The 21,751-nt window shown below is 53.6% G+C and overlaps 1 protein-coding gene across 3 annotated transcripts; it reads left to right on the forward strand.

Annotated features, from left to right (window-relative positions):
* The first annotated feature begins 1,096 nt into the window (after positions 1-1,096).
* On the forward strand, positions 1,097-20,863 carry PKM (pyruvate kinase M1/2). 3 transcript variants are annotated; one of them, XM_069026334.1, is made up of 12 exons: positions 1,137-1,204; positions 6,285-6,344; positions 6,556-6,725; positions 7,094-7,185; positions 10,075-10,206; positions 10,403-10,589; positions 11,384-11,654; positions 11,915-12,065; positions 13,357-13,509; positions 17,145-17,311; positions 19,354-19,535; positions 20,084-20,863. In XM_069026334.1, exons 2-12 carry the CDS (start codon positions 6,304-6,306, stop codon positions 20,188-20,190), a joined length of 1,653 nt encoding a protein of 550 aa, XP_068882435.1. In that variant the 5' UTR covers positions 1,137-1,204; positions 6,285-6,303; the 3' UTR covers positions 20,191-20,863. The 3 variants fall into 3 exon arrangements, with proteins under 3 accessions (XP_068882436.1, XP_068882435.1, XP_068882434.1); XM_069026335.1 differs by lacking the exon at positions 6,285-6,344 and having other exon boundaries at positions 1,097-1,204; XM_069026333.1 differs by lacking the exons at positions 1,137-1,204; positions 17,145-17,311 and adding an exon at positions 16,542-16,708 and having other exon boundaries at positions 6,323-6,344.
* The last annotated feature ends 888 nt before the right edge of the window (positions 20,864-21,751 follow it).

The following is a 21,751-nucleotide window of genomic DNA, read 5'->3' on the forward strand; positions in this document are numbered from 1 at the left end:
CCCCAGCACAGGGTGACCGTTTTGGGTCCCCTCCATGGCTGTCACGGTGTCCCCACAGCCCAGCACAGGGTTCCCAATATCCCCAGTACACAGTCCACAGACCCCAGTACAGAGTCCCCAGCGCCCCAGTATGGGATGACCATTTTTGGTCCCTTCCATGGACCACAGGGTCCCCAGTGTACCCAGTACAGGATCCCTCTGTGGTCCCAGCACACAGTGACCATTTTGTGTCCCCAGATGGCTGTGACAGTGTCCCTACAGTCCAGCACGGGGTCTGTGTGGCAGATGCCTGTGTCAATGGCATGTCCCCAGCGTCAGCACAGCCCCAGTGTGGAGCCACTGTCATGGGTCACCAGCACAAGGTCCCCATGGTTCTGGGACCATGTCCCCAGCATCTCCAGCTTGAGGTCCCCACTATACCCAGCCAAGGGCCTTCATGGATCTGGCATACGGTGTCCCTGTTGGGTCCCCACACGGCTGGGACAGCGGTCCCAGTGGGCCCAGCAGAGTGTCCCCTGTGTCCGAGGCACCTCCAGCCTGGTCTCTCCTTGACCCCAGCACAGTGTCCTCAGCATCCCCATCACCATGTCCCCAACATCTCCAGCCTCGTGTCCCCAGTGTCCCCAGCACGGTGTCCTCGTGGCCCCACTACGGAGCACCCACATTAGTTCCCAGTGTCCCCACTGGAGGGCCTCGGGACCTTCCAAAGCACCCCAAAACACCCAGAGCCGCTGCCCCCAGAGTGAGGGACCCCTGAGGTGTGAGCTGGGGGCTTGATGTGAGTTGGGGGTGTCCGTGTGAGCTGGGGGGGGCGCGGTGTGAGTTGGGCGGGGTCAGTATGAATTGGAGGGCCCGCTGTGAGTTGGGGGCCGCGGCCCCTTTAAGAGCACCGCGCCGGGCCGCGGTCCCTTTAAGGCGGCGACCACTCACCGTCCGCGCGCGGCGGCTGCGCCGCCTCCTCATTGGCCGGCCGGGCGCGTGCCGTCACTCAGTGCCTCCCCCCTCCGCTTTGTGCGTCCGCCCGTGAAAGTAGCCCCGGCGCCCCGCCCTTGTGGCCCCCGGCGGAGCGGGCGGCGGAGGGATCTGCGGGAGGCGGTGGTGCGGCCGGCCGGGATCACCTTGGCGGGGCGTGGGGGCGGTGCGCAGAGCGGCGGCGGCGCTCGGAGGGAGAGGACGTGCCAGGGGCGTGACTGAGCAGCGGCAGGTAACGGCGGCCTGAGGGGCGGCGAGCGGCGGGGCTGGCCGCGCTGGTGCCGCCGCTTTCCCCGTGTCTCCCCCGCCGGGAGAGGGTCCCCCCCAGGCGGCGGCTGAGGGGAGGGGGCGTGCGCCCCACGGGACGGTTGAGGAGGGGGCGCGCGGGGGGCTCGCGGCGCCGAGCACGTGGCCGCCGGCGGCCCCAGCCCCGCGTCTCGTCCTCTGCCTCCTCGAGCATCCCCCCGAGACTCCGCACCGGGCAACGCCCGTTCCGAGCATCCCCCCGTGACCCAACGGCGGGGAACGCCCGCTCCGAGCATCTCCCCACGGCCCATTCCGGGAAACGGCCGCTCCGGGCACGGGGAGGCGGCGGGGGTCCGGTCTGTGGTGCGGGGGCCCGGGTGTAGGAAGGGGAACACGCGGGAGCGGGGAGCCCCGCGCGTGCGGCGCGGCCGTGCCGTTTAGCGGAGCGCAGGGCCCCGCTGCGGCCGCCGCCCGGTTCCTGCTGGCCGGGCAGTGCCGGAGCAGCTGCTGCGAGGCTGAGTCAGAGGCAGACGGAGTGAGGCGCCGGGCCGCCCCCCCGCCCTGTGCCTGCGCTCGCCTAAGAGCCGGCAGTTCCCCGAAGGGCATCAGCTCAAATCAGCGTCCGGCTCACTGCACCCACCACTGATGCTGCAGCCTCTTCCCGGCCCCCCCCAGCAACAGAAGGCCCCTTCTGAATTAATCTTCTCCCGTAATTGTGCCTACTTAAACACGTCCAATTGTTTTGGACAGTCTCTCGAACTGTGAAAACCTTTGAAACGTGTTTAAACCCTCTCTACAGGGCTACCAGGGCATGAATAGCCCTTTTGTCGGTGGACAATGGCAACCTCCCGAGTGTCTCCTCAGACTACTAAAAGTAGATGGCAATCTCTAAAAACCTGCTTTGTTCTGATAAAGCAACTCGGTATCGGTGAGGCTCAGGTTAAGGAAAAAAAAAAATCAGTGTTTTATGGAGGTTTTTGTCATGTTAAAGTGTTAACTTTCCTGCTGCTGCTCATCGTGACTTGCCTTGGCTCAAAGGTGCGATGAGAAAGAGGTTTTTGGTTACTCAGACACGTCCGGGGTCTTGTGTAATTAGGAGTGCTTAATTAAAAAAAAAAAAAACTAAAAAAAACCAACAAAACTCTGAGGAGTAGAATTTCATGCCCGACATTTCATTTATAGAGCAGAATTCTGGCTAATATAAAGGAGATCGATGGGTTAATGGGCCGGGCTGGTGCCAGCGGGTTTCCAGCCCATCAGCGGATTAAGCAGAAGGTTTTTGTGCGAGGCAGGAAGCACTGCTGCGAGCCACGTGCTTGAACCGGGGACTTCTGCCTGTGAAACCCTTCCGAGAAACTTCGCTTTTACTAGATAAAAAGCCCGGGGAGTCTGCAGCAGCCTGCGTTTTTTGATTACCTACTCCTTTATCCATCTGAAGCTATTAAAACCTTTTTTTATTGCTGTTAGCTGGAGCGATCTACCGCCGGCCTTAATTCCCTTTCCACCCAACAAGTTGATAATTTAATTTGATGGGAACAGGACGTTTCCCAGGCCGGCTGGAGCACGTGCTGGTCCTTTATCTCCCGCCTGGCCGTTGTTCTCCCGGGGGAAGATGGAGCCGCAGCGGGTGGTGATGGATGGCACGTAGGGAATGGGGCTGCAGTACCGGGGCGCTGCCACGTGCAGCCATCTCCGTCCTGGAGTGGGGATGCAGCACAGTGGTCTACACTTCTGCCTAGTTAAATGTAAAAAGAAAACCCCCAAGCTTTCTTTTATCGTGTAAAGCAGGCTTTTACAGCTTGCCTGAAGGCAGCCAGGTGCTTTTTGCCAGGCCAAAAGGCTCCTTGTCCTCTGCAAGGTTAAGCCTGTAGGTGTGTCCTACAAATTACCTCGAGATAAGTCTTTCTCGTCACCAAACATCCGATGCTTATCACCTCCTCTTTATTTTTTTAGTTAAGCCTTCCAGGGAGGGCAGCTCAGCTGAGCCAGCCTGACCTTCATGTTCCCCATTGCCAAAAACTGGAGAGGCATCTCCGTTGTGGGTCTCTCCTCCCGTGGATCCTCAGCTCAATGCCGGGGAGAGCATCGGCCAGCCGGGAGCAGGTGGTGGCTCCTGGGTTCCATCCAGGCTTGCAGAAAAGGGGTGGAATTTTGGGGTGGCCATTTTGTCCTTGCGTAACGGCGAGACACCACCTCCGGCACCGTCTGCCTGGCAGGAGTGTGCTGTCCTGCCTCCCTGGGAGAGGGGATGCCAGGCCAGGGTAAAAACCTGCTTCTCTGCAGAGCTGCATTTCTCTGTTGTTGAGTGCCTTTAGCTTCTGGAATGAGCAAAGCTGATGTTTTCCTAGGCTTTTTTTTTGGGAATCTGAAGGCCTGCCTGCTTTCATAACCCTGCCCTGAGCACTAACTCAAACCATTTCTGCCTCTGGGCAGGGACACTGGGCATGAGCAGCCTTGCTCTGCAGTGTCCATGAGGTTGTGTAAGTGAGGCTGACCAGTAAATTCCGAATCATCACCCCCTGGGAGCCTCCTGGCTGGAATTCCTGCAGGCAGTGACACAGCTCTGCCTCCTTGGCCTGGGGACAGCCCTTGCTGCAGTTTCCACTTCCCTTTGTCACTGATAACAGCAAAGACTTGGCCCTGGGTGGGGATTGCCTGGGTGGGGATTGCTGCTCCCTCTCCTTTCTCCATCCCCAAGGGGCATATCCGGAGAAACCGTGATTTTAGGCTTTCTTTCATCTGACCCATGGGATGAGCTGGCTGGAATTAGTCGCCTGGCTGCAGTAAAACCAGTCTTGACCTCAGCTGGCTCTGTCTGAAATATTCAGGAGCTGGGGAGATAGCAGACATCATTGGGACACCCTGCCTGAAGCATGGGCAGGCCAAGTAATAAATTTGGTGATTTAATCGTTATTCCTTGAGGAATGAATTCAGGTTTATTCAGTGCTGGAAACATTCAGGCACTGTAGGGTATTGCTCACCCCCCCCTTCCTCACTCTGCCTAGACTGAGTGCTCCGTGTTTTCTGGTGTCCTTGAAGTCCTTACTCCTCTGTTTGATTTTAAAAAAAGCAGAGTAGTGGGAAATGCCAGACATTCCTGTTATAAATACGAGACTGGTCATTCCAGTAGAATTCAATCGACACCTTGTAAATGCACAGCGATGGAAGGCAGGAGGGAGTATTAGAGTGGCTCTTGGTGGTCGTGGGCACGGTGCTGTGGACAGATGGGTGTTTGGGATACTTTCTGGGTCCTACGTTTCTGCTCTCGCCCCTGGACAAGGTCACTGTGTCTGCGGTTGATTTTTCTGAGCCCTCTGAACTGTTGGAAAATCTTGTGAAGGGGATTCTGGCTGGGAAGTGAACTTTTCCTTTTTCTAGAAAGTCTTCAAGGGTGTTAAAATTACATTTGCAAATGACTTGAGTGGGTGGGGGATTTCCATGAGGCAGGGAGAATTCACCTGACTATTTTTTATAAGCTTCCAAGTCATGCTCTGGCTGCAGTTTCCGCGTTGGGATAGGGTTGTTCCGTATTCCTCTTGTTCCTAGAAGCTGTGCAAACCTGATGCCCTGTGTGTGGAGGTGATTTCCCAGCAAAGGCTTGTTTTTTTTGGCATCTAAGGAAGCTGATGCTGCTCTGCAGGTGTCGGAGAGTGCAGCAGCAAGTGTTAGAGGGCTGAAACACAATGTTTTAGGACTGACCAGAGGGTTTTCCTATAATAATAAGACTCTGTTGGGCTTTTTATGTGGGCAGACCTTCTTGTAATGACTCCGGTGAATCAGCAGCTTCTGGCAGGGCTGAGGGAAAAGAGGCTTTGCCAGGTCAAATTATGGTTTTTGCTGGCCTGGCTGCTCTGTGGCGCATGGCAGTGCAGCGAGAGTGAGTCAGGGCTGCCTGCGCGAGGATCTGCACGTACGTGAGGGAGGGCTGCGGAGCAGGGGAGGAGCATCGGGCCAGGCAGCGGGGCCGCTGCGGCACCGGGATGGCACCGGGCAGGATGTGGCCTGCTCTTCACTGGACTCAGTCCTGCCAGCTCTGGCAGAGTTTTTGGGTCTCTTGGTGCCTCTGTGTCAAAGCTGGATGTGCTGAGCTGGCTGGTGTGTGCCCCTCACACCGTTCCGTGGTTTATTGGTGTGCTTTGTCTGCCTGGGGTGGGCAGAACAAAAGCCCAGCTCTATTCCTGCTCTGTCCCAGATTTTAGCTGAGCCCCAGCTCATGTTTCTATAAGCACATCTTGGAGATGAAGGCAGCTCGTGAGTGCTCTGAATATTGCCCTTGTGCCCAGGGCATGGAGTTCGAAGTCAAACCAATCTTGAACGTCAAAATGAGTGCTCTGCCCATGCCAATAGCCACCACCTTGCACCACTCTTTTACCGGAGGCTTTTGTAATGCTGGGATTCTAGCCTGGGCAGGCCCAAGAGACAAAAAGCTTTTAGCTGCCACTGCTACTTGAGAACAAAATTATTGCAATTAGAAATGCCTGGGGCACTGGTACTCCCGTGAAATGAATGTCCTCCCATCCCTGTGGACTGTTAAGCTTCAGCTTCCTCTTGGGATTACAGGCCGGTCCTGCTGTTGTGGGGACTCTCTAGTCTGGAGGAGACAAACAGCCTGAGTTCAGAGAGCTTTTTAATCCAAAAACCAAAAAATACAACAGGCTTTAAACCTTGTGATAGATTTCTGCTGCTATGGGTGAAGGGGAGTGCAGGGGGCAGGGGAGACCCACAGCATCTTCAGTCAAAGAGGGACTTGGAGTGTATTAAATCTTCAGTCTTCTATGTGTTCTCTGCCAAGGTGTTGTGTTTAATCAACTCAAGTCTGCTTTGTTGTCCAGGCTTAAAGGATGGGGTTTAGGCTTAGGTGTACTTTGCCATGATTAGGTGCTCCTGGGCAGAAGGTTGCCCGTGTCTGGGTGTGCCGCAGTCACGCCAGCGCCGAGCTGCCCCGGTCCCAAGTGGGATGGGAAGTGCAGTTGAGGCCTGTAGGAGAAATGAGTGGCGAGCTGGGAGGGAGGAGGCAGAACCTCTGCCTGCGCACTCAAGTGCTTGAATTTTGTTGCGTTGTGTAGCTCCAAGGGAAGACTGGCAATGAAGAGAAGCTATGAAGGGAACATCTGCATAGAAGGCAGGTGAGCTTTGGGCGGTCCACGTGGGGGATGCCATGGAAATAGAAATGTCTTGCCTGTTAAGACTCTCGAGTAGGAACATAACGATAGTCGGATCCAGTAGCAGCTTTCTTGTTACCTCCATATTCATCATGTGGGTGTGTTGGTGTCTCTGCTTGGTGGGCAAGTTGGGGTGGGTGATTCCCAAACCTGGCACCGCTTTCTTCCCTTCCAGACACAGGAATCGAGTGACCATGTCGAAGCACCACGATGCAGGGACTGCTTTCATCCAGACCCAGCAGCTGCACGCTGCCATGGCAGACACCTTCCTGGAGCACATGTGCCGCCTGGACATCGACTCGGAGCCAACCATTGCCAGAAACACCGGCATCATCTGCACCATTGGTAGGCCATTCCTAGATAGGAGAGAATTGCAGCTAGGAGCCCACACCTTGGTGAAACTTGTTAGGGAAATTGTGAGAGGAATCTGGCTTTCATCCCTTGCCAGGGCTGAACTTGTGTGGTGAAGGAGCATGACTTTCCCATGTTTGCCTAACCTGTGTTACTGCTGGGAGTGAATCCAGTATCCAAGGAAATGGGAATCGCTTTGGTTCTGCTGCACTCAGTGGGCAAGTTAAAACAATATTTATTGCTGCAGCGCTGAGTAATGCTGTATCCATTTACCTTTTCTCTTCCACATGAAACAGCCTGGTCTGTGTGGGTTACCTCATTGTTTTTCCAAAGTTAATGTTCAAACTGTTTCTTCCTCCTAGGCCCGGCCTCCCGCTCTGTGGAGAAGCTGAAGGAAATGATTAAATCTGGAATGAACGTTGCCCGACTCAACTTCTCTCACGGCACCCATGAGGTAAGGGTGGGGTCTGAGCTGCTATGGCCCCTGTGTGTCTGCTGATCCTGTCCTTCAGGGAAAGGAGAAGTGCAGCTTCATCCAGACCATCCTTGGTTTGGGAAGGTCAAATAGCTGCCTTTGGGGAAAGCACGCTGGTTGTACATACCGAGCCTGCGTCATTGTTGATAACACTGAAGTGTGTTTTCTGAGCCATTTTTGAAAGCAGTTCAGTTCCACACCCTGCCCTGGAGCGGGTAGCCAGGTAACTGGTATTTGACACTGTGTGCCAGCTGCTTGCCGTGAAATCCTTCAGTTCTTCCTCACATCCTGCTGTTCCCAGAGCTGCTGCTTCCCAGTGAGCAGCAGAAGCCGAGAAGAACTGTCCCTGTTTTGCACCTCTGCAGGAGGTCACACTATCAGTTCATCTCACTTCTTGTTCCATTGCTGGGGGTTTTGCAGGCAGGCGATTGATGAATAACCCTGATCAAAAGGCATCTGTTATTAGTGATCTGATGTAATTACTGTGCCCAGTGGGAAGAATGGGCTCCTGGGTTTTCTGGCTAACTGGCTGCTATGGGTACATTCCTGGCACTCTGGAAGGCCCTACCATGGAGCTTGGGACGTGGTGTGGTGAGCTTAGAAGAATAAGGTCAAAAGAAATCAACGCTCCGTGACAGTCAAGCCCTTATTGCTATAGATAGCTGAGATCCTCAGTGATACTGGAGGAGCTGAGGATCCCATTCTGCATTGCCTGAAATGCCACCCTGAGCCTTTCTGCTGAGGTTTTGTTTCTTGTTTTTTTTTAACCCTGGCTGCTTTCCAGCTTTCAAAATGTCACCTAGTAGCAGCTGTAGGTGGCTTTACTTAGTGACCCATGAGCCTCGTGGTGTGTAACAGCTTGGCCTCTCAACCTTGTGGCCTTTAATGGGCACAGGGCAGTGTCAGGATCGAAAGGCCTGATACTTAACTGTGAGCAACCATCAGACCTTGACTAACCACCCTGGGATAGTGTCAGTGCATGCCTTGCAGTTGGGAAATCAACCTGGAGAAAGGGTAGTGTGGAGTAACTGTGCCTCCCAGGAGTCAAGTCCTGTGGCCAGGTGGCTCTTGGGCTGGGTGACACATCAAGGGAGTAGGTGGCCAGGCTGAAGCTGGGAATTCTCCCACCGTTATTGCCCAGTTGCTGCGGTCTGTGAGCTCAGCTGAGGTTGAGGACAGGGAGCGTGGCTTTCTGCTTTGTGTGAGGTCTAGGTGCACATTTCACACCGACTAGGCTGACTGCAGGCTCTGGTCTGGCTGTGGCCTGCAGAGTGTGACCATCAGCCATAGCCAGTCCTAAGTTTGTGTCCCATCCTGGCTCCTCCAAAACGCTCCAGTTTCCAGTGAAGCCCCAAAGAGTTTCCATCTGTCACAAGTGCTTCAGTTCTCATGTCCACTCTAAAGCATTTAATGGGGCTTGAGCTTTAACAGAGGTGCTTTGGCACCTGCCTGGCTCCTTTTTATGGAATAAAAATGGCTTTTACCTCTGGGTCTGCCTGCATGCCTGTTCTGCGTATGTAACTCTTCAGGAAGTCAGGCTTCCTAGGAGCCAGTTAGTCCTTGCTAGGAAACTAAAATGGAAAAATCCCAGATGATTGGGTTCAGATAAGTGTAGTAGCACTGTTGGGGCATGTTCTCTGTGCTGCATCCACCCCAGCTGCAGTGCCTGGAAAGGTCAAGGCCATCTCAGTCCCAGCTTGCACACTCAGTCAATAAACTGACTCATGTTCTGCTCTAAAGAGTAATCAGCTCTTGGGTATCTCTGGCCAAGGGCACACGTGAACTTCAGCATGGCTTTTTCCAGCCTCACCTTCCTGGTGCTGGCTTGTCATCCCTGAGATGCCCAAGTCGGCGTGCAGGGCTCGTGCTGGGGTGGGTGAGTGGCACAGGGAACCAGGTGTGCCAGATGAGTCAGGTCAAACTCCGTCAGCCCATGTGACACAGAGGGGAAAGGCTATGTCTTATCTACTGAAATCTGTCAAATGTTATACAACTCTTACTAGTTGTAAGTAGGTAAGGTTATCTCTTAATGTTGTTTAAACAAGTAAAGTAAACTGATTTGCTGGCCATCTGTAGCATATTTGAGGGAGCTGGGATGGGTTTTCTCACGAAACTGGCAGCATTTAGCAGAATGCTCTCACAAACAAGGTGTGGAAGCCAGGCGTGTGATGCTGGAGTATTGAGCGCCTGTCTGTGATTGCTTTGGCTCTGGAAATAAACTGTATATATTTACATGGATAACATTCTTTTAGCAAATCCTTTATCTCTGGGAATTTAAGCCGAAAAGCCTGTCCACCTGCAGGACTGATAGTGGGTCAGGCTGGAAGTGTGTGTGGGAGCTGGCAGTGTACAGAGGCATCTTCCCTTGCTCTGATGGGAGGAGGAGCACAGCTGTGTGTGGCACTGTGACATTTTTCTGCCATTGGGGGTGTCCTTCAATGCACACAATTATCCAGCTGCTGGTGCTGTGAATATTCTGCTGTGTTGAATAGGCAGGTGTTCAGGAAAGCCTTTGGAAAAGTGACTCCTAAAGGCCTTCAGTTGTGAGCTGCCTTCAATTGGCAATGTGTGTCCTCATGGAAAAATCACTTCAGCCTGGCCTTGGGACTGTGTCCTTGAGTTGTCCTTCTGGAATTAGAGCTGAGGACACAGCCAGATAACTTCCAGACTCCACTTTCATGGCAGGAAGGCCTTTGTATCCTTGCACTCTGCTATACTGGAAGCTTTGTGTGGGTTAAATTTTGAAGGTAGAACTGAAGCTGAGAGCAGAGCTGTCAGCTTGGGCAGCCTCTGGGTACACAGGGATCTTTTCTGTAAGCAGCAGGGTAGAACCAGCTTTAACATTTCCATCTTTTTTCCTTTTGCCAGTATCACGAGGGCACAATCAAGAATGTGCGAGAAGCCACAGAGAGCTTTGCCTCTGATCCCATCACCTACAGACCAGTGGCTATTGCACTGGACACCAAGGGACCTGAAATCCGAACTGGACTCATTAAGGGAGTAAGTTGTTTTTCGTTTTTTTTTATCCCACTTTTTTTACCACATAGACTTGATACCATGTTAAGCCTGTGGCCTTTTCCAAACAAAAAATATCCTAGGAAATGAGGTAACAAGCCACCTCCCAAAAGTTTGGACAAACTGCTGTGGGCTGGGAGGTGGTGGTGTGCTGGTTTTTACTGGTTTTGTTGTCACACAGAGCGGCACAGCAGAAGTGGAGCTGAAGAAGGGCTCACAGCTCAAAGTGACCCTGGACGATGCCTTCATGGAGAACTGCGACGAGAACACGCTCTGGGTGGACTACAAGAATCTCACCAAGGTTGTAGAAGTTGGCAGCAAAATCTACGTGGATGATGGTCTGATTTCTTTGCTGGTTAAGGAGAAAGGTGAGTAACAGCCATTCCAGCTCTGCCTGTTTGGTTTTTCCTTAGGACGTATTTGTGCTTTCCCTCCGGTAACTGTTTCTTAGCTCGCAGTTGTGTGTTAAAGAAAGGAGAACATGGTTCTTGATGTTACAGTGTGACTTTGAGCTAAATTTCTCTACCTCAAGTGTAGGAACTTCCCAAAAACTAACTTCAGCTGGGTTTCACTGGGCAGACATTTAAACCCCATCTTGAAAGGGGAATGTGTGGTAGGGCCATACCATTGCTCACGATCAGCCAGGCTAATTCATGCTCTTAACACAGGATTTAACTAGTTTTACAGCCCAGAGCCTGGGTTTTGTAGTTAAGAGACAGAACTAGTTTTAACTGGTAACGTAGAGGCAAGGTTACTTCCATGATACTCCCTTTATAGTGCTGCCTAAACTGCTCTAGCCTCAAGCCTCTAATCAGTGATCATGTAGGGAGTGGGAGGTGAGGCTTTGGAGTGCTCTGTTTGGTGTTGCAGAGCTTTGTGTGCAGAACTGCAACCCACTAGCTTTTCTTGGGGGAGGCAATCCCAACCTCCTGCAGGCTGCTATCTTATTCAGGAACAGCCTAGAAGTTGTTTTAGACCAATCTATTGTGTTCCCAAGGGTAAACTGCAAGCTCGTGTGGTACAGAAATGCTCTGAGGAGATGGGATGTGCTTTTTATCGCGTGTGCCGCTGTTGGCAGTGCAGTTCCCAGGCAGGGAGGTGGTGTGGGAGCCGGCGGCGGGAGCTGTGCCGTAAACCCTGACCGTGGGAACGCGTGTTTCAGGGAAGGACTATGTCATGACGGAGGTCGAGAACGGCGGCATGCTCGGCAGCAAGAAGGGCGTGAACCTGCCCGGCGCCGCCGTCGACCTGCCCGCCGTCTCCGAAAAGGACATTCAGGACCTAAAATTCGGTGTGGAGCAGAACGTGGATATGGTGTTCGCTTCCTTCATCCGCAAGGCTTCTGATGTCCACGCTGTCAGGAAGGTGCTGGGGGAAAAGGGAAAGAACATCAAGATCATCAGCAAGATCGAGAACCACGAGGGTGTGCGCAGGTGAGCTTTGTGCAGGGGGCACTTTGGGTTTGTCACACTGAAATAAAGCATCTCGCACTCCCTTTTTATGGCTTCAGACAGCTCTGTGTAGCACTGGATTTGTGCTGTGCCTTGCTCCTGGTTTTCTTCCTCCTTCCTTGGCATTGCAGGAACCCAAGCAGCCCATGGAAAGCCTGTGTGCTCCTTTCAGAGGAGGACAGACTGATGGGAAGGTGCTTTGTAGAGCAAATGGGCTAACACAGCTCTTCTCTCGCTGTCAGGTTTGATGAGATCATGGAGGCCAGCGATGGCATTATGGTGGCCCGCGGTGACCTGGGAATCGAGATCCCAGCTGAAAAAGTCTTCCTTGCCCAGAAGATGATGATTGGGCGCTGCAACAGGGCTGGCAAACCCATCATCTGTGCCACTCAGGTACTGGAAGCTCACCATTGGCTCCTCACTGACAGAGTTTGGCCTGGAAGCAATGTTGGGGGCAGCCATGGCTTGATGGCGTTGGTGAAAGAGTGGGATGCAGAGAGGTTTTGCTCATAGCTGAAAAGCTCTTATTTAGGCATTTCTGTGTTTGGGATCTTTTCCAGTTAGGTTATAGGACCTCTTGCCAAAGGTTATACACCTCCAACCATCACATGGTAATGAGCCTTTGGGGCTGACTTTGCAAATTCATGGGGAAAAATGGCACGTGCTTTTCCTTGGCACCTTGTGTCAGCACATCTGTGCCTGACAGGGAAGGTTTGCTGGGGTTCCCAGGTGCCTTAGGAAATGCCACCCACACTGCAGCTTCAGAAGGAACTGAGTAAAGGATCCATCTTCTTTTCCTGGGAGTTGTAGGGATCATGTGTGCAGTCCTTGGGCACTGGGAGGACTGGTTTTTCTTGGCTGTCCTTGCTCTGCACACAGGCTGTGGAAGTGAAAACTGTCTTTAGACAGCAGTCACTGAACAAGGTTCTGGATTTACAGTGGCATGTGCTCCTTTTTCCTGTATTGCTACAGAAATGCAGCTGGAACACAGCCTCAGGCAATGTCTCAGGGGTGAAGCAAGTGGTGAGCTCCAGCTGGGGGAACCTGAGCACCTGAGGAAGACAAGAGAGCTGGCCAGACTTGTGGGTGCAGAAAGGGATTAGGAAGTACTAAAGCTGTCCTGTTTTCCACTCTCTTAAGTGGGGATGCTTAGGAAGCTGGTGGAGTTAACTGTTCTGAGTTTACTACCTTGTACATATTGTCCAAAGCATTTGAAATCTTGTGTTGGATGAAGCTGACTTCATTGGTGCAGACCCTGCTCTTAATGATTTCTAGATGATAAAATCCCCAAATTTGAGAACGTATGACTGGCTTTGAGCTTTCCATGAATGTCTAAAGCCACACTCTGCTCTAAAGAGCTCTGAGTTCCTTAGGCTGAGCCTTCTGCTGAGAAGTTGAATTGGAAGGTTGGAGTATTATGTCTGGGATGTTGTGTGGCTTAAATCTCCCTGGAAAAGGAGTAAATGTGGAATGAGTATAAAATAAAATGGGTTGTTTTCCTCACTGGTGGAGGCTTTAAATCAAAGCTGGTTTAGGGACCAGACCCCCTCTCTGTTCCATACCTGTGGAGAACTCTTGGAGTCCTTAGGTTGCACCCCACTTTCTGCCGGAGCCATAAGGAGTACTGAAGTGCAGCTGCTTCCTCTGGCAGTGTGTTGATGCCCGTGGGTTTGTTCTCTCCCAGATGCTGGAAAGCATGATCAAGAAGCCTCGCCCGACACGTGCCGAGGGCAGCGACGTCGCCAACGCCGTCCTGGACGGAGCGGACTGCATCATGCTGTCCGGGGAAACAGCCAAGGGAGACTATCCCCTGGAGGCTGTGCGCATGCAGCACGCTGTGAGTACTGCCCTGCCCTGCCCTGCCCTGCCTGCTGGGGACAGGGACACCACCTTGCTGCCAGCCAGCCACCTGAGCTGGCCACTCAAAGGCCTCAACGGACCCGGCTGCTCAAAGTAGCCATTTCTTTACTCACACTCTGCTGTGGGTGATTTTTTTGAACAAGCATGGTCCTGAGGGCCTGGCATCTCATTTTGTGTGCTCCAAACTTGCCAAGCAGAGCTGAGAGCTGCTCTGCAATGCTGAGATACAAAACTTCCTATTTCTTTTTGCTGTTATCTCAACAGAGATTTAATCCAATGTCCCGTTGCAGTGGCTTTAAACTTCTGCAAGGTCAAGGAGCTGCTTAAGCAGTTTATCTATAGATAATGAAAGGTTTTGGCTGAGTCCTGCATAGGAGGGGGTGGGGAGGTTCCTGAGGGTGATTTACAGCACTGTTGCATTCAGCACCTGCTGTGTGCTGGGGGTTGGGGGGGTTTGTTGCATGAGTACTGACAGCACCATATTTTTACATGCCTGAACTGCCAGAAACCTCTGCTCTGCTTCAAGTTCGTGTTTCATCTGATAAAAGCCTGATGTCAAGTACCTATGAGCGTTGCTGCTCCCCAGTTACTGGTGCTGTGAATCACAGCAGTGGTAACTCACCAGTTCTAACTCTTACCAGTTTTATTTGCAATTCAGGTTCTATAGATTAATCAACTCAGCCAGTGTTGGTTTGCAGTGTGCTACCTAAACATATTTTACCTCAATATGGAGTGGTGTTTTTTGCATGAGGCAAATGCAAAATATGACTTATAATCACTGGGCAGTGGTGCTCCTTTACAGGCCAGATGCTAACAGTGCACCTTAAAGCTTTTCCCTCCTTTTCCAACTCTAAATCACAAGGATCAACTTCTTACCAAGACTTGGGAACTTGCTGCAGCAAAGTTACACCTGGGTTTTCATCCTGGCATTAATTCTTTGGCCTGGGCAGGTTGTGTTGTACCTGTAGCTTGATTTGAGGATCTGTTGCATGTGCTTCCCTGTTCTACAGACCTGGGCATGTGGTGGTGTTCATTCCACCAGGGCCCTTGGGGAAACACTGAAGGCTTTAACACTCTGCAGAAATTGAAATACAGATTGACTAAATGTAAGATGTTCCAGGCAGCAAGGTGCCAACTCTTACGGTAGGCGCACATGCCAGTACAGTGAGGCTCTTTCCTCTGAGCTAATTCACTTGTTGTTAGTTGAGTCCAGCAACAGTGCCCTGAGTAACCACGGTCTGGAGATCTGCAGCATGGCTGGAGCAGGTGGATGTTTCCATCTGAAGTGGGCAGTAGCAAACTTCCAAGTACTGGGCAGCCTGATTGCTGCAGGTGGGAGTGGGCTTCCTTCCCATTCCACTCCAGGATCCACACTTCAGAGCCCAGCCTGGCCATGCTATGCTGCCTGATGGGACCAAGGTTTAAACAGTCTCTCCGTTTTCCTTTCTCCCACCTCCCCGCAATCTCCACCCATTCACCAACTGGAAACCCTCTATAGCCATTCCTGTCTGAGCAGATCAGCTGTGGGGTGAAGTTAAGGATTGCTGTGCCCCTCTGCAGCCACTGTCAAAGCAGACACCTGTATTCCCATGTTCCATTACACCTGGGCAGTGCAGACTTCCCTCTAAAATCAGGTTTGCTCTCTATGTTACATGGAGCTGCTGCCTTTGTACCAGGAGCTGAAAATAAACTGCCTGGCTTCCAGCTCCTGCATTTGCAGTAAGTGTTGTGATGCAAATAGTCCCATTTTATCTAAATCCAGCAGTAACAAAATGCTTTAGGACAAGTTGGCACTGGCCTGCTGTTCCGGCCTGCCGCCTGTGTCCTGTTATTTTTAGACATAAGATACTTAACTACTTTGGCTTAAACTGATAACTGTGGAAGGGATAATTCCCAGCATCGCATAAAATAATTCATTAACACTAGAGTAGCAAAGTTCTGACTTTTCTAACTCCAGAGCTTTCACAGTAATGGCACATCAGTCTCTAATTTAACATGAACTTGTCATGCTTTGTGTAGTGGCTGCTCACTTTGTGGAGTAACTGGGTGAAGTTTTCCTTGAGAAGATCATGAACCTTTGCATGCTTTTCTAGTCTCTGCAAGCCTTCTTTATTGGGTTGTCAGGCCTTCCGAGATGATTAAACATGGTGATTCCCAGGATTCTGAGATGAACAGGTGAACCTGTTGCCAATGCTCAGCCAGAACACAAAGCCCTTAGTTGTGCTTCTGTCCCTCTCATCTGTCCATATCTGGCACTGCACAAACAGCCCAACATCCACACAGTGACAACCCTATAAGGAAGACTTGTTCCTGTTTATTTCCCTATTACCAAAGGGAAGTTGGTATCCCACTTGGATGTGAAGCTTTATTGGCTCTCAGATGAAATCTTTATTGGCTCCTAAGGTAAGCCAAATCTTCATTGACTCTGAAGTTAAACTAAATCTTAACAGGGCTGAGAGAACAGTCTCCCACCTTCAGGGATGACATTCAAAATGTGTTGCTTGCCTGTTGACTCCATGAAAACTGTTCCAGCAGCACTCTGTGCTGTTGGGAGCCTGGGAAAGGAAGCCAGAGATTCCTTCTTACAGAATTGCAAGCAGGACCACAGGCAGGCAGGTAGGTGGCACAAGAGTCTCTCATGGAGGTCATGAGCAGACATGATAAAGCACCATCTGGCTCTGAGCTGGCTTGTTCTGGTCCTTAAAATGTAATTTGTGTTTGCCTGCTCTGCTGGAACTCCCAAATACAACAAAAATGCCATGTTTGGAATCCCTGCCCAGTGACTGGGGCCTGCCGGTTCCGTGGTATGGTGAATCTTAGACTGGGTTGCATTTGGCAAAGTCAAAACCTGAGAGCCAAAAAGCTTCACAGCTTCATCTTAATACCCTCTTGCATGCATTACTATGACAATTAAGCAAGTTAATGTGATCTCATGTTCCTCTGGTATATCTTTCCTCTGTTTCCTTTTCTTTCCCCTGTTCTCCTCTTCCCTCCCACTCGGGCCTGCAGATCGCCCGCGAGGCTGAGGCCGCAATGTTTCATCGTCAGCTGTTCGAAGAAATTTTACGCCTCAATGTTAACACCAGGGACCCTGCCGATGCCATGGCGGCGGGCGCAGTGGAGGCCTCTTTTAAGTGCTTAGCTGCAGCCCTGCTAGTCCTGACTGAGTCCGGCAGGTAGGGCTCAGAGAGGGGGCTTGGGCCAGCCCTTTCCGTGGCAAAAACACGCTCCACCCTAACACTGCAGTCTTTGGCCAGCGGCTCGCTGCCCGTGCCAACCTTGCATAACCGCTGCCATGTGAGCTGACCCTGTGCCAGGGAGGGACCCCAGCAGGCAGGAGCAGAGCGAGAGTGCCTGGCAGTTGGCATGAGTGTCACCTGAGTGTGGGCTTGGCAGGGCGAGGTGCCGCCATTCCGAAAAGAGCCCTTAGGAATCGAGTGGTTCCTCTGCAGGGATGTGCCATTGGGGCGAGCTTAGTCTGGGCTCGCTGATTAATGCCAGCATCAAAGGCTGGCAGTACCGATGTGGCACCCTGTGCTGGAGCACCTCGCCCTGCCCCGTGCCCGAGCGCCTGCCGTGAGTGTTGTCTCCGAACGCGTGTTGCTCTTGTAGATTGCCCGGGAGGCCGAAGCCGCCATCTTTCACAGGCAGTTGTTTGAGGAGCTGCGTCGTCTGACCCCCCTCAACTGCGACCCCACCGAGGCCGCTGCAGTTGGCGCTGTGGAAGCGTCCTTCAAGTGCTGCAGCGGGGCCATTATTGTCCTCACCAAGTCTGGAAGGTAGGAGGGGACAGGTGCCCCCAGGTCAAGCCTGCTTTGTGACAGGGTGGGGGAAGGATAATCCCAAAAACACGGCTTTGAGAGACCGGTGGAGTCAGGTTCTGGCAGTGCTGGTTCCTTGGGAGATGGACACACATCCCTACACTCCTGAGTCCTCGGCCTGCCTCTGCCAGCGTGGCACCAGCTCCGAGCCCGGCCTCCCCTCACTGCTGCAAGTGGTGGCGCCAGCTGGAAGAGCCAAGGGAAAATAAGTGTTGAAGCTTCAATTCAAACTTCTTGGCAAGAAATCATCGATGTAACAGTGAGGCAGAAGTTCAGTGGATGCAGAATCATGTTGTTTTTTTTTTTAATCATGGCTTTGGCCTTTTGTAGCAGCATCCAAATTATCGGTCCCTTGCTGGACTTTGCAGTCATCAGCCCTGCTTGCCTCAGCCCAAGGGGCGAAGAGGGACTGCGCAGCCTGGGATTGGTAGGCAGGGAAATGGAAAGCGTTGGAAATTTCCTGTTCCAGGATTCCTTGTGCCTGCAGGTAATCTATCTGCACAGGCAGGCATCTGGCAGGCACCAGCTGAGCTCAGTGGCTGCAGGTGAGATGCGCTGGAACAATGTAGTTTGGGATTTCTGTCCAGCAACAGTGACAGCTGCCAAGCAGAGACTTGTTCTTCCAGTTGTGGAAAGGGTGCTGGAGCCTCATGGATCAGCTCTTCCATCTAGAGGAACTGGGCTGCCTGCTCCCAAAGCACGTCCGACCATAAGTCTCAGACTGCTTTCTGGAAGGAAATCAGGATTTCTCACACTGGATTCACACAAGAACAGTAGTGCAGCAGCAGAGATGTGGTTGTGTGTGCTGGGCATCACCTACCTGAAGATCTGGACCATCGGTGAAACCTTCACCAAAATGCACAGCTTAAAATGATTTTGAGCAGCCACTTTATGCAGAGATGAGGAGGGAACTATAAGCACCGAGTTCTGGATACCCTCGTGCTTCTAATGTTTGTCAAATGTTCTAACCTTACACTTGACCTTTTTAAAGAGACTTGAACTCTGATATTTGAATATTTTTAGCTGTGGATTTGGTTAACTCTTGTGAGTACCTGGATCTCCTGGATCTCTCGGGAGGTGGCTTGGACAGTATGGGAAGGATTGTCTGAGAGCTGGCACGTGTGGTTGGGTGCTTGGAGCAGTTTGCTGGCCCCTGCTTTAAGCAGCAGACTTTGCATCTGAGTGTTGCTGAGCTTGGCTCCACTAAACGAGGCTGCAAAAGCAAGTGGAGACCCCGGCATGTCCGTTGGAAAGATGGAGCTGCAGATGCCACAGCCTTGCAGTTTGAATCTGTCTGTTTGCAGATGCTCTCCCTCAGCAGTCCCCAGAGAATGGGAAGCTGTAGTCTAGTCCCCACTCAGGCTGTGCTGCTGCTATTTTAAAGCATTTTAAGAATTCTGTGCCCAACTTCCCAGTATAAATTATGGCCTGTGTTGCATTTGCTTCCCGTTGGGTGCAGGAGCAGAGCTCTGTGTGGAGGAACTGGCCTGTTTGCTGGCTTCAGCAGGTGGCTGGGAGGCAGACGGCTTCCTCCTTGGCATGCTTTGGGCAGCGCTGCTGGCACCGGCTCTTTTGACCCTGTAAACCGGGAGCTCCTCTAAACAGGGAACTTTCAGGGACCCCTGTTGAGATGCCAAGGCCTGCTTGCAGAGGCTGGAATAAATGGCACCTCGCCACCCTAACATAGCAACAGAGACAAGTAAAGGCTTGTTCAGGGACCAAAACAACCCTGATGGCAGTTGCTAAACTGGGAGGTGAGGAGATTGTCACCATCAGTGGGGACAGCCAGTGGTGGTCTGCCCAGTTGCCTAACTGGAAATCAGGCTGGTTGGTGAGTGGCTCTTGTGGAGACCAGTCATGTCCCTCCAGGGGTTTTGGGGAGCCCTCGTGGCTGACACACAGACCTTGGTGCTGCTGTGCTGCCCCGGGCCGTTCCCAGGGGTCCTCTCCGGAGGCTGTGCCGGGTGTGTGGAGCCCCAGCGTGGCTGTTTTCCCCGCAGGTCGGCACACCTGGTGTCGCGGTACCGCCCGCGGGCCCCCATCATCGCCATCACCCGCAATGAGCAGACGGCGCGCCAGGCCCACCTGTACCGCGGCATCTTCCCCGTGCTCTGCAAAGACCCTGCCCAGGACGCCTGGGCTGAGGACGTGGACCTGCGCGTCACCCTGGGCATGAATGTCGGTGAGTGGCACCGCTCCCCCTCCCCCGGGATGTGGTGGCCCCGAGCGCCTGGTGGTACTTTGGGGACACTGATGGGGAGAGAGGAACTGGCTGCCTGTGTGGTAACCGGATCCGGACGGGAAACGGGTGGTGGTTGCATGAGCACAACCACATCCGATGGGGAAATGGGGTGGTGGGCTTGGCACAGCTGCCTTTAAAGAGGTTGCAACAGAAGACCAGGTTGGGTTTATGGTGGTGAGTGATGGAACTGTGCCACTCACCACTCCTGAGGGACAAGGGAAACCTCGAGTGGGGTTGACTCTGTCCTGCAGCACCTCCAAATCCTGTGCTTTGGAATTTCAAGCTGTGTTGCAGAGAACCCCAAAGCAGAGGTGGAGGGTCTCAGATGGGTGGGCAGCAGGAAGGTGGGGTTCTGATACCCTCCTGGAACCCTGACTGCCACGGCACAGGCAGCCTTGGTGGCTTAGGGAGCAGGCGACGAGCACTGTTGCCCCATGGCAAGGAGCCAGGCTGGGACTGGGCTCTGACACCTCCCTCTTCTCTTGCAGGCAAGGCTCGTGGCTTCTTCAAGAGCGGCGACCTGGTGATCGTGCTGACAGGCTGGCGCCCCGGCTCCGGCTACACCAACACCATGCGCGTGGTGCCCGTACCCTGAGCACCCACTGGGCCTTCCTTCCCCCGCCCCACTCCCCTCCCACTGCCCCCTCTCCCCTTGCATTAGACCAGCCATCGCTTGCGCTGTTCTCCTTGTCCCTAGAGTGGATGTAGGTTGCTAAACACCACCCAGTGCAGCAGCAGCAGGGGCAAGAGACCTTAAATCACTAAAAAAAATATACTTGAAGTGTTTAGTTTTTTAAAAAACTTCTCCTGTAGTTAAAGTCCTGCCTTGATATGTGTTGGAGTCGGTGTAGGAGGTTCCTGTGTGCTGCTGGGACTCCTCTTTCCTGGTGATTGTCCTCAGGGTGTGAAGTGTTCCTTTCCATGGCCCTGGTGTGGGGTTTTGGGGAAGGGGAGAGGCAGTGTGTGGTTAACCCCTGGACCCCTCCTTGCTCTCGAGGCAAGCTGCTACTCCTCCCTCCTGTATGGCCACACGCCTCCCCAGACCCAATCCAAGGCAGATCCAGCCTTTCTCAGCTGGCTGTTTCTGGGATGGGGGCAGGAGAAGGGTGTTGGCTCCACGCGAAGAGGTTCCTGTGCTCCCCTCGCAGCGTTGTCTCCTGTGTTAGTCGTGTCCCCCCACCGCCCCAGAGCCTCCCCTTCACCCAGCACTCCGATGGGCCCTGGGGTGGGAGAGCACAACTGTCCATCAATAAAGAGAAGCTGAAGCACCTGCCGGCCTGAGCTGCTCCTTGGGGGGGGTGAGGGGTCTGCAGGGGTAGGGGGAGAGCTGGTGGAGAGGGGCTACAGGAGCTGGGCAGGTCTGCAAGGGTTGGGAAGTGCTTAAGGTTTGGGGTGGGGCTCTGTAGGGCTTGGGATGGCTGTTGTGGGATCTGCAGGCAGTGGGGTGGGGGGGGGTCTGCTGTGGGTCTGCAGGGGTTGGGGGGATGTGCTGCAGTTTGGGTGACAGTGGAGGAGTTTGCTAGGGTTAGGGTTAGGGGCTGAAGGGGGCTCTGGTGGAGGGGCTCTACATGGGTTAGGGGGCCAAGGGAGCGATCTGCAGGGCTGAAGGCCCTGTTGGAGTTGGCTGGGGGCTCTGCAGGGATTGGTGGGGGGGGTCTGTGGGTGTTGGGGTTTCCATGCCTGGGGGAGAGAGCCAGAAGGGGCCCTGGGGCCCGGCTGTCCCAGGCCGGGTTCCCCCGGGAGCACAGGGCCTGAGGGCGGCCTGAGCCCCGCCCGGCTGTGGGACTCGCCCCGAGCTGTGCCCGCCGCGCGGCCCCTTTAAGGGCCGGGACCCCGCCAGGCTCCGGCCCCTCACAGCGGTGGGCGGGGCCTGTGGGGGCGGGAGCTGCTGCTTCGTGATGGAGGCGGGGCCGCGGGGCGGGCGGCCAATGGGCGGGGGAAGGGGGCGGGGCATGGAGACGAACGGCCAATGGGCGGGGGAAGGGGGCGGGGCATGGAGACGAACGGCCAATGGGCGGGGGAAGGGGGCGGGGCATGGAGACGAACGGCCAATGGGCGGGCGCCGTGGCGGCGCGAGGAGGCCGGGGCGCGCGGGGTATGACGGCGGCGCGCGGGGCCGCGCGCAGGTACCGGGGGGCCTCGGGGGGCTCCGGGAC

The sequence above is a fragment of the Aphelocoma coerulescens genome, chromosome 10 (assembly GCF_041296385.1).
Source record: "Aphelocoma coerulescens isolate FSJ_1873_10779 chromosome 10, UR_Acoe_1.0, whole genome shotgun sequence".
NCBI classification, from domain to species: Eukaryota; Metazoa; Chordata; class Aves; order Passeriformes; family Corvidae; genus Aphelocoma; species Aphelocoma coerulescens.

What these genes read in the sequence shown, in the direction of transcription:
- PKM (XM_069026334.1), top strand. Translation starts at nt 6,304, where the DNA reads ATGAAGAGAAGCTATGAAGGGAACATCTGCATAGAAGGCAG. An exon ending in GAACTGGACTCATTAAGGGA is followed by an intron (nt 10,207 to 10,402) that starts GTAAGTTGTTTT and finishes GTTGTCACACAG; the next exon opens with AGCGGCACAGCAGAAGTGGA. An exon ending in CTGTGCGCATGCAGCACGCT is followed by an intron (nt 13,510 to 17,144) that starts GTGAGTACTGCC and finishes TTGCTCTTGTAG; the next exon opens with ATTGCCCGGGAGGCCGAAGC.